The sequence below is a fragment of the Humulus lupulus genome, chromosome 8 (assembly GCF_963169125.1).
Source record: "Humulus lupulus chromosome 8, drHumLupu1.1, whole genome shotgun sequence".
In the NCBI taxonomy this organism is placed as follows: domain Eukaryota; kingdom Viridiplantae; phylum Streptophyta; class Magnoliopsida; order Rosales; family Cannabaceae; genus Humulus; species Humulus lupulus.
Window position 1 is genome coordinate 59,352,881 of NC_084800.1, and position 12,420 is coordinate 59,365,300.

The following is a 12,420-nucleotide window of genomic DNA, read 5'->3' on the forward strand; positions in this document are numbered from 1 at the left end:
GAAGGAAAAACACAGAAAAACAAAGGAAAAACTACTGAGTTTGAGAGGGAACTGCTGGGATTGAGCTGTGTCTTTGGGAATTGAAGGAAGTAATCTGGAGGATTAGTTCAGGAACTGATCAAGGTCTGAGATAGAGCTAAGGTAAGTTTTGAATTTTCCTTTTGGGGGTTAGGAACTTAAAGAAATGGCTGAGTTTTAAATGGTTATGGTTTTGACATTCAAGGTGGAAATTGAGGCTTGGGACCTTGAAGATAGGTCAGGGGACTCTTGGAGAATCGATTCTACAACTGAGGTAAGGTTTAAATTATAGTTTGATGGTTGAATTTGGGGGTTATCATGGCTGGTTTTAAGTTCTTTGGGTTTGGATTTCAGAAGTTGGAAGGAAGAGATTGAAGTGTGTTGGGCTGTGTTTTCTGGGGAATTATGTTGCTTAGATCATGTTAAAAAGGTTGGGAGTTAATTGGTTTTGGTTTGGGGGCTTTGGGATAGCTTTAGGTGAGGTTTGGAGGTTGAAAATGGTGGTTTTTTCTGGGTTCGAAGGGTCGGGCCACGGCATGGTTCTTGGAGAGCCGCGGCCCTTCAAGGGTGTTGCATGCTGAGGAAGAAGGGCGGGCCGCGGCATGGTCCAAGCAATGCCGTGGCCCTTACCTGTTTTTGTGCCTTGGATGGCTCTGTTTGGGGGCCATGCCGCGGCATGGGTGGCCTATGCCGCGGCGCTTAAGGGATTTTGAGATTTTAGGCTTGGGAATTTAACCTAGGGTGCTCGGGGTTGAGTCTTTTACCATATTTGGTGAAGTTCAATGTTCTGAGTACTAGAACTTGGCTTGGAAGCTCAAAGGTTGTTAATGGTGTCTTTCTTCATGGTTGTGACTAGGTGTTAAGCTAGGGCTCGAGGATCGGATCGCGCTCAAGGAGTATCACCCGTGACTAACTCATTTGAAAGCTAAAGGTAAGAAAACTGCACCTGGTTGATTATATGTGACGGGACTAAGGGCTCCCTATTGTAAAAGCTTGAAAGGATGGTATTATGCCATGCAAGCTATTTAGTGAGCCAACGGCCTAAGGGTGCCAAGGGTCTCACTAGCGCATAGGGCGCGGCTCGGTCACTGGTAGCCGAGGACAGCTTATTATGCACTGAGCTTGGTTTAAGCGGGCCAGAGTCAGTGGGTTAAATAGAGGGTGCGGCCTAAGTCGTCGACCCTGATTATTATGTGATATGAGCAATATATGTGATGGAATGTATCTTGTATTGGATTGTATATGCTGATTATCTGTTGTGGATTATCTAATGAGTATATGTGTTTATTGAGCTATTTGTTTGTTATTATTGTTTGAGTTATCTGTGATGTTTTCTTGCTGGGCCTTGGCTCACGGGTGCTACGTGGTGCAGGTAAAGGCAAGGGCAAGTTAGATCAGCCCTGACTGGAGAGCTCAGCGAGCGGAATGTACATAGCCAGGTGCTCAGCCGCCACGGTTGAGGTCTAGGCAAGGACATGGAACCTAAAGACTGTCTGTTTTGCCTTAGTATGGCTAGTGGATATTCACATACTTTTGGGAGTCTGTAAACTTATTTTAACTTTGTGTTTATGGGATCCCTTGTTTACTACAGTTTAAATATATGAAATGAGTCTTCTGAGACCAAAACCTTTTTAACCATAGATCTTGCATGTCTAGAGACACGTTTTCAAATTAACGACTTGATTAGCGAGTCCTGCACCTTTACAAGTACACAGTGTAACGGTCTTGGCTATCCAGGGCGTTACATATGGATCATGGCTTCCATGCCTTCAAGCTTCCTTGCCACCAGTTGCTCAATCATCTCTTCGGGTGTTAGCGTAGTGCTCCGTCCTGCGGATGGAACAATAGAAATGTCAAATGGTAGAGTAGTTGGAAGGGTGGGATCAAAGGTCCTGGGTGGCCCCCTGGAGTACTCGAAACTGGGTTGTCTCCTATTGGAGCCGGTGGCACTTGTTCGTTTGCCATAGGATTGTCGACTACAGGTGGGGTTCCATGGGTTTAGGTTGATCCCCCTGGGATTGATCCACCAGTTCCATTAGTTGTTGGGGTCGACTGTTGGCCTACTGTCTGATCTTGTGGTCTTTCATGACTGTCGATTGTTGGGCTGAGGCTTAGATGGACGCCGCTCCTGAGGTAGTATTGAATGGTTGCATGGGTGGAATTGGAGTATGGAACCTTATCTGGGATTCAGCTACGCTGCGTTGAGCAGATTCCAACATCTCCATTCTTTTACTTCAATAAAGCATTCTCCTCTCTGAATGCTATGTTCTCTTGCTGCACCATTCTGAGGCTTTCGTTAGTATCTCTCATCTGGATCATCAGGGCAGCTAGCTGAGCTTGGACGTTGATCTCTCCTTCTTCCAAGTTTTCCATGGCGATGGATGTGCGATGGATCTCCCCTTGCTCCTGATTCAGCCTGTCAGGGCCCCACGGTGGGTGCCAAATTGTAGAGGTTGAAATCTACAATGATCGGAAAGGATGGATTGCGGGCACTGACAACCTGTAGAACTAAGGAAGAATGACCGTAAAAGCCTTGGGACACCGGGGTGGTGCCAGCCGAAGGGACTCCGACGGTCAAATCAGTAAGCAATTCAAGTATAGAATAAAGAAGGTAGTGGGGTCTACACCGGAGCTATGGCGAAAGGAGCGAAGGCAGCCGGAAAAACCAAATCGAAGCCGAAACCTAAGAAAACTGGTCCATCTTCTTCTGATAGGATCATTAAAACAAGATCAATGGATGACGTACTGGGAGTGAAAGAGCTGGAAGTTGATAACGAGAAGGAGCCGGATGAACAATGGGTGGAAACTCTATACTCTCCAGAAGAGACGGAGGAGTTGTTCAGAAAACGAAGTGAGATTCGACAAAATTTCTCTGACTGGGTAACAATAGCGAACCGCACGACACAGGATGTAAGTTTGGGTAAGAAAACCTCTCCTCCAATCTTGCGATCTAATACTGTTAAGAATTTGGAACCCTGTTTTGTTGGACCGTCAAAGGAGCTGGGGGATGTCCAAGGGTCTATTGATTGTGAGAATGGTATGGGGCCGTTGAAGAAACAAAGTGATTGTCTGAATATATCTGGAAATGATGGTGTTCTGCAGCGAGATACTACCCCTAAAGTGAAAATTAGCTTTGATGATATTGCTGAAGAGGTAAACTATTGGCAGCCATCAATAGTCTGTTTTGTAATGGGAGTCAATCCGCCACTCCATATACTTGATGGTTTTGCAAGAAGAATGTGGAAAGAGGTTGTGGTTAAGGTGGGTTTGATTGCTAAGGGGATCTTTATCATTAGATTCCAGAATATGGAGCAGAGAGATCAGGTCGTACAGGGAGGATATATATTTTTTGACCGGAAACCAGTGGTTATGAAACCTTGGAACCCGATAGATGATTTCTCTAAAGATGAGATTACTAGTGTGCCGACTTGGATTCAATTACAAGGTTTGGACATCAAGTATTGGGGGGAGAAATCCTTATTCAAGATAGTTGGGTAGATTGGCAAACCTCTACAAGTTGATAATATCACCAAGCACAGGGATAGGTTGTTGTACCCTCGTGTGCTAACAGAGGTTAATTTTGCTCAAGAATTTCCTACCTCAATTTCATTTACAGACGAGTTCGATCGGGATATTGATTTGGAAGTGAAATATGAATGGCTGCCTCTTGTTTGTTATAGTTGTTCAGGTTTGGGACATGAGACTAAGCAGTGTAGGAAGAAGCCCACAGAGAAGGAAACAGAGAAGCAACAATGGGTGCCTAAAGTAAAAGTGAATAACATGGAGAAACTGGTACCAAATGTAGATAAGGAGGGCTTTCAAAGAGTTGAGAAAGGGAAAAGAGTAGAAAAGGAAGTTGTTCCAGTTAAGACTAAGGTGGCTAATAGATTTGATCTACTGAATAGTCAGGAGCAGAAGACTTTAATATGTCTTAGGGAAGAGGGGGGAGATCCCTCTACTTCTAATGGATAAAATACTGTGTTGGAATGTTAGGGGGATCAATAGCCATAAAAAACATCGAGAAATCAAGCAATTGATTTGTTCAAAAAGAGTTGGGCTAATGAGTCTCCTTGAGACGAAGGTAAAGAATAAAAGCATGGGTTCTCTATACTCTAATATTTTTCCGAATTGGTGTTTTACAAATAATAACCCTTGGCTTGATAAAGGAAGGATAGTTGTTGCATGGCTGCCAAGTTTGTTTACTGTTGATATTAGCTTATGTACAACTCAATTAATCCATTGTGTTGTGCACCCAAGACAGAAACAAGACAGCTTTGATGTTACATTTGTGTATGGATTTAATGAAGATAAGAAGAGAGCTCAACTTTGGATTGAGTTGGAAGAGATTTCAATGCAAATACAGGGGCCTTGGATAGTTATGGGGGATTTTAATGATATTCTGTTTAACAATGAAAGAGTGGGAAAAGGATCTACTAAAAGTCCTACTCAAGATTTTCGAGATTGTGTGGAAAAGTGTAACTTGGAAGACCTGAAATATTCTGGGATTTTTTATACCTGGAATAATAAGCAAAAGTCAGAGGATCGAGTTTTCTCTAAGCTAGATCGAGCCTTAGTTAATCCTCAATGGACAGATTGTTTTCAGTTTTCGGAGGCTAATTTTTTACCTAAGGGATGCTTTGATCACAGCCCCATCTTGGTCTCTCTTTACCAGGATGTGATTAGTGGCAGAAAACCATTTCGATACTTTCGAATGTGGAAGGATGCAGATGAATTTGGTGAACAAATTGCTAAGAGTTGGTAGGAAGGAGTTTATGGCACGGAGATGTATAAGCTGACAGTAAAACTTAAGCGTTTGAAGCAAATTCTTAAGTGCATTAATAAGGAAGGTTTTTCATGATGTTCACAAAGCAGAAATGATGGCTAAGGAGGAATTGGTGGTTTTGCAGGAAAAAGTGAATAAAGTCCCCCAAGACTCTCGTTTACAGAATGAGGAACAAGTGGCTCGGGACAAATATGCTAAAGTATACAAGGCTTATTCTCTCTTCTTAGCTCAGAAAGCAAAAATTTCTTGGGCTAAAAATGGAGATGAAAACACAGCAATATTTCATGCTTCACTGAGGGCAAGGAGAATTTAGAACATAATATATTCAATAGAGGATGCGCAGGGGGTCTGGTGTGATATTCCTCTTACTGTTCAGGAAGCCTTTTTACAGTATTATCAGCAGCTACTTGGCTCTGAGATGCAAAACAGACATCGGGTGAAGAAATGTATAATCAATCTTGGGCCAAAAATTTCAGAGGTGCATTCCAGCAGGCTTGAAACCGAGTACATAGCTCAGGAGATCAAAGAAGCTATATTTTCTATCCCTGGTTTGAAGGCTCCAGGCCCGGATGGTTTTGGAAGCTGTTTCTACCAAGATAACTGGGATTTGGTTGGTTCTGATGTGGTATCTGCTGTTCTGTCTTTTCTGAGATCAGGAAAAATTCTTAAGGCAATTAATACGACAACCATTACACTTATTCCTAAGAGCAGTTGTTCGCGAAGTGTGAGTGATTTTCGGCCTATCTCGTGTTGCAATGTGATTTATAAGGCTGCATTGAAAGTGATTTGCTCGAGATTGAGACAAATTTTGCCTGACTTAATTGCTGAAAACCAGGGGGGTTTTGTACATGGAAGATACATTGCCCATAATATCATGGTGTGTCAGGATTTGGTGAGATTATATGGGCGGAGCAATTGCAAACCTAGCTGTATGATAAAAATTGACTTAAGGAAAGCATATGACACAATAGAATGGGGGTTCATTGAAGAGATGCTCAAGGCTTTTGATTTTCCTCAATCTTTTTCAGATTTAATAATGGCGTGTGTAACAACTCCCATGTTTTCCTTGCTTATCAATGGCTCTTTATAGGGGTTCTTTGCATCAAAAAGAGGACTTAGACAAGGGGATCCCATCTCCCCCTTGTTGTTCGTGCTTGGGTTGGAATACTTGTCCCGAATTATGTGTAAGGTGGGGTCTTTACCGGGGTTCAAGTACCATATTAAATGCTCAAATCTGAAGTTGAATCACTTATGTTTTGCGGACGACCTCCTTATCTTTTGCAGTGGAGATTTTGTTTCAATAAGGCTTATGTTGAGGGGTTTGAAGTTGTTCTCTTCTTCTTCGGGTTTGCTTCCTAATGCTGAGAAAACTGCTATTTACTGTCATGGAATGTCTGATGCTGTTGTAGATAGAGTGCTGGCAGCTTCTGGTTTCTCTCGCAGCCACCTTCCTTTCAGGTACCTCGGGATACCTATATGTTCAAAACGAATTTCTGCTGCAGATTGTAAACGCATCTTGGAGAAGATGACTAGTAGGATTCGTTCTTGGAGCACTCGGAATCTATCTTATATGGGGAGAGTGACTTTGATCAATTCAGTCCTTATCTCGATACATTCATATTGGGCTCAGATAATGATTCTACCAAAGAAATTGATCAAAGATGTTGAAGCAATTTGTAGGGCCTTTCTTTGGAAAGGTATCTCAGACTCTCAAATACCAGGATTGATTGCTTGGGAGTATATTTGTTCATCAAGGGCGGCTGGTGGCTTGGGCTTTCGGCGTTTACATGATTGGAATTTAGCTGCCATGGGAAAGTATGTATGGGCAATTGCCAAGAAGAAAGATAACCTTTTTGTCAAGTGGATTAATAGCGTATATCTGCTGGATCAGAATAGGTGGGATTACAAGTGTCCCTCAGATTGTAGTTGGTATTGGAAGCGCTTAGTAGCTGTGAAGGATTGTCTTAAAGCAAAAATCTCTTATGACTCATTCTTATCACAGAGATATCATATCAAACTCGGTGTAAATTTGCTGGTTTCTCAAGAATTCAGAGTTCCGTGGAGGAAATTTGTCTGGGATAGATTTATTACACCCAAACATCGATTTATCATGTGGTTAGTCATGTGGGAACGTCTGCACACAAAGAATCGAGTAGTTAGATATAATCCTAATATTGATCTGGTCTGTTTGCTGTGTGGGGCAGAGAATGAAGACATTGACCATCTCTTTTTCAAGTGTACATACAGCAAGAGGTGTTTAGAGGCTATCAAAAGCTGGCTTCATTGGAATGCACAGTCCACCAATCTCCACCGGCTCCTGCATTGCATTTCTCATGCCAAGCATGTGTCGAATACATATAAAAGTATGTTCTTTTCCTGTCTTGCTACGACAGTGTACCATCTCTGGAGAGTAAGAAATGAAGTGCTTTGGAATCAAAATTTGTGGCAAGTTCACCATACAGTTAATAGAATTCAAAGTGATTGTAAATTTCGATTGCTTAGTGTATTTCCTTGTAAAGCTTCTAGGAAAGATAGAGAATTTTTTACCAGATTGGTTTGATTTGCAATAGTCAGATTTTAGGGGTAATTGTCCTGGTCTGTTAACCCGGTTGAGTTTTTGGGTTATTGTATATGTATTGGGTGTGCAAGAATTGGCTATATTGGTTTGTTTGAGTAATACAATGGCTTATTCATAAAAAAAAAGTATAGAATAAAGAAAATGTAAAGAAAGTAAACAACAAGTGAATAAATCCACTGTAGAGTGGCGGCGAGGGATGATCTAAGTGATCGGTCTGACAGTATTCAAGAGAGATTGAGAGTTTTTTAATCAAATGCCTCCCCTTCTTTCAGGTCCAGAAACTTGCTTTTATAGAGTTTTCAATGGTCTGTTGCTTAGCCAATGAGGAGTGAGCGTGAGAAGCGATCTTCCTCCTGAAAAGGAGGAAGACCTATTCTCTTGGGTGAGTTATAGATTGAACCAACTCCCTTGCCCACATTTTTGACTTGTTTTGTTGTTATAAAGCTTTTTGGGCTTACATAGTAGCCAAAGTCCAACACTATTCTTGATGAGTGGGCTAAGGTTTGTTTGGGGCAAAGACTGGGCCTGGTTGTTCATAGTAGTTTCTTACGGACTTAACTTATAATCTTTTTAGTGTTTAATGAGCTATAATTTCTGATTGGGCCGATGACATAATTGATTTGGGCCTGATGTAATTTTTGGCCACTACACACGATACTTTTACCTAGTATATTTATATATACATATTTCTTTAGATTTGGGAACATGACACACAATTATACTTAATAATATATCTTTCTTAAAAAATTTGCAGACCAAAAAAAGAGAATTTTTTTAATATGCTATAGAATGAAGGTTGAGAAATTAATTTAAAATAATTATGATAATTATAATCAAACGTTGACATTAATCCGAATTTTATTTATGTTATTAGTTAGATTCATGCTAGCTAGTCTCATTAAACACACACACAAACTACATCTACATGTATTATATATTTTATAGTGGTCTGCGATGGAAGTAGCCTAGCATTTTCTTTATTTTATAAATCATTTTTCCTTCTTTTTCTCATAATTAATCATACATATAAAAATATTCCTATTTATTTTTTTAATTTTTGATACATCATATCTCTTCAATATAATAAGTGTGTAGATAACGGAAATTCTTGGTTTTAAGAATTTTTATATTTTTAATATTAACTTTAACGGAATATTCTTATATTTAAACAAATTAAAATATGATATTTTTGAGATATTTTACAATCATAATTATTTAAAAATAATAAAATCATACGTTTTATAACTTAAATTCACTTATTATAATAATATCATATTAAATATATAATATAATCTACTGTCAATTAGCAACAATTTTTTTTGTAAAAAAAACGAGCAAGAAACTTAAATTTAAAATTAACCTAAAATATTTAATATTACATCATATAATATAATATCTTGTCTCAAATTCAAAAATTAGAAACATAAACTTAAACAAAAATAAATAAATTATTTAATTAAAATAAAATATTTATTTAGAATTTATATGACATTAATATAAATTTTATAAAAATAATTAATAAATTATATAAATAAAACTAAACAAAACGTGATTTTATCTAGTATTAACTATAAACTATAATATATAAAGAACTTCTTTAACTAATATATGTATTCTTTATTATAAATTTTGCAGACAAAAAAAGAATTTATTTTTTGTCAATATGATAAAAAGTTGAGATTGAGAAAATCTATAATAAGATGATGGCAATCGATCAAAATTAATTAATATGACTAAGTGACTAATAACAACACACACATGTAAATTTATATAGAGGTATATTTTTATTACGTAAACGTACATAATCAACTAGCTGGCTAGAAGGAAGCATCAATATCTTTGCAGGCGCTTTAATCAAAAGCATATTTAATTAAAGTAAGCGATAACGGGAAATCATGCACGTTGCACGTCGTAATAGATGCCATCAAACCCTATACCAGAGCGCGTTTTACCGAGCTTAATTAATTACATATATTGTTCATTGACTCACAACCGGGTTTGGTATATTTTGTTACGTGTGTTGCTATTAGTCACTTTAAGATGATGGGTACCACATGAGGTGTTACTTAATGTTTGGTTAGCGATACTTTATAATATTTATAAAATTAAAATGTGTAGAATCTGATATTGGATTGCACCAATAATGATATGTTACCTCTTTGTGGTGTTGGACATCAGTAGTGCCCCTTAACAATTCTGTTATTGTGGGTATAAGATTTTAGTTTATTCTTTTCGGATATATAAATATTAAAAAAATTTGGGTAGTGATTCTTTTACCCATAATTATTTTTAGTATTTTCAATATATAAATAAATTGTAACTCTATTTTTTTACACGGCAGTGTATAATGTAGTTATATGAGACCTCTCACAAATTTTCGCGAAATTCTGAATACTTTAGGATGCTGAAATCATGATTTAAATAGTTTATTGTACGAGAGTATACATATTGAAACAAGCATACGTGCAATAAACTGTTTGAATCTTGATTTTAACATCCTAAATGATTCCGAATTTCTTGAAGATTTATGGGACGTCTTATGTAACTATATTATCGTCATGTAAAAAAATTAGAGTTGTAGCTTATTTATGTACTAAAAATAAAATTACATGTAAGTGTGGATTAAAAATAATTACTACTACTATAATAGTACCCAATATATCTCTTCTATATAAAAAATGTGTAGATAACGAAAATTATTAGTTTTAATAGTTTGTTTTGTTAACTTTAACAGAATATTATAAATATTTAATTGAATATATCTTTAAAACTAACTAAAAATAGATATTTATTAATTATCACTACTACAAAAAAGACTCTTCTCTACGGTTTTTTTCTTAATACACTGCAATTTTTTGGAGTACCAAGAACTGCAATGTTTGTGACCGCAGAGAAAAGTAATAACAAAACCGCAGAGAAAAGTGTTCTTTTTCTCTGTGGTTTTGTTAACTAAAATGCGGAGAAATGTGTTGTTTTTTTTTTTAATTTTTGGACGTGCTTCTATATATATATATTTGATTCCGTTTATATTAATTAATTTTATTAATTATTATTATATACCCAAATATTATTATATTTTCAATTCCATTTATATTACTTAATTTTATTAATTACCTAATTTTCAATTCCGTTTATATACCCAAATTTTATGTAATAATATAAAATACCTAATTTGGTAAATTATTATCTAATTAAAGATAACATATTATTATATACATTCACATTTCATACAAATAGTTTGCATATACATAATAAGAACATATAAATATCATTTAACATATGAGTCAATAAGTTAGAAAGTTACATACATATGAAAAATTAGACTTCATAAATAAATGACATTAATATTGCTAACTAATCGTTTTGTAATGGGAGTAGATCGTCTTTGACATTGTATTATTTTTTGTCAAACCACTGCAAAATGGAAAAGTTAATATAGATTAGATAATTAAATACCATATCTAGTTTTTCTTAAGCAAAAAAGAGTATAAAATATAACATACTTTCTTCTTGATAATTTCTGCCGGATTTAGTGCATTTACAAGATTATAAATGTGTCTTAGTACAAAATAATCGCATTCATGACTTTCGGAATGTTTTGGACAAGAACCTCTCAACAATTTGGTAAATGTGCCAATGTATTCATTTTCTGAACATTGTGCGTGTGCTCTACAAAAATTAAAATTAATTAAATACATATTATACTCTCAACTCTTAAAGATTAACAATGCATACATTAAAATTGAAAAACTACTTTTCCATAACCTCCTTAATTATTGGTGGAGATTTATGATTTTTCAAAGGGTCCAAAATTACATTTTGGACATGGTCGCAGTGAACCTACAAAATAATCAACCAAGTCAATCAATAAATCAAGCTAAATAATTCTTAAAAGAAAACAACTATTATAAAGTATCATACACGCTATCTCGAACACGACCTGGGTGTTTCGGTGTCCCTAATACTTGAGTGAACTCACCCTGAGAATACAATCAATAAAAGTAATTATTAAATTTGGATATCACACAGAAATAAATAAATATCATAATGATAATTTCTTACAATGATATCCTCCCATAGACTGTCTTTCAGATGTTGTGGGACCTTCCTCCAATCACCCGAGTTGATTGAAATCATGGCTCGTACTCTAAATCCAAGATATGATATCATATTTGTATACACATCACCTATTGGTTGTCCCAAATCGTTCCATTCAAGATCTTTCTTGATTCCCTTGGCTTTTTGTTGGGTCATGTAACTCATTCTTGTTTTACCACGACCCTGATGTTTCTCATTGTCATCTCTTTTATCTGTCAACTGCAACACATAATTCAATTAGTATTATTTTAAATTAATGCATTACACAAATCACTATAGGATGATCGTCAGAATCACTATAGCCCAAATCATCAACCCCTCGCCTTCTGAATGAATATGGATTATTATTTTTCAATCATTCCCCATGCCAATACCCTGTACGATAACTTGTATCAAATCCTCGAAAAAATACATGATTTTTATCATGGTAATATTTCCTTTTGATCCATTACCACATTCTATACGCGGACAATGAATTCTTTCCGGATTACTACATTTTGTTTGGCAAAATTTTAAAAATTGGTAGGATCCATCTTGAAATTGTAGTGTTTCTCTATTATCAAGAATCCATGATTTATCCATAATGATAATATCTACCTAATTCTTAAGTCCATATAATGAAAAGAAAATTAATATTGTAATTGAACAAAATTATGTTCAATTATTAAATTCTAAAATGAAATGGGCAGAGTTTCCTCTATTTCTATAACATATCCAAAATTCATATGTATATTTACAATTTCAACATAAACAAACATAATTATTAGAGCTGGATACATGAAACACATTGTGAACCCCTGATAGAATTGGAGGCATCGCTAATCTGTAAGCTACCTCTCTAACCCGTTCCAGAATCTCAAAGGGGCCAACATACCTAGGGCTCAACTTGCCCCGTACATCAAACCATTTTACCCCTCTTAAGGGGAAAACTCTGAGAAACACA

General features: G+C 36.4%; 1 protein-coding gene across 1 annotated transcript; it reads left to right on the forward strand.

The window, feature by feature from the left end:
• The first annotated feature begins 4,114 nt into the window (after positions 1-4,114).
• On the forward strand, positions 4,115-5,891 carry LOC133795467 (uncharacterized). The gene is made up of 3 exons (XM_062232917.1): positions 4,115-4,772; positions 4,891-5,099; positions 5,178-5,891. Exons 1-3 carry the CDS (start codon positions 4,115-4,117, stop codon positions 5,889-5,891), a joined length of 1,581 nt encoding a protein of 526 aa, XP_062088901.1.
• The last annotated feature ends 6,529 nt before the right edge of the window (positions 5,892-12,420 follow it).

Coding starts and splice junctions, on each gene's coding strand:
- LOC133795467 (XM_062232917.1), top strand. CDS start 4,115: ATGGGTTCTCTATACTCTAATATTTTTCCGAATTGGTGTTTTACAAAT. Junction 4,773..4,890: donor TGGTGAACAAATTGCTAAGA/GTTGGTAGGAAG, acceptor TTCACAAAGCAG/AAATGATGGCTAAGGAGGAA. Junction 5,100..5,177: donor TATTTCATGCTTCACTGAGG/GCAAGGAGAATT, acceptor CTTACTGTTCAG/GAAGCCTTTTTACAGTATTA.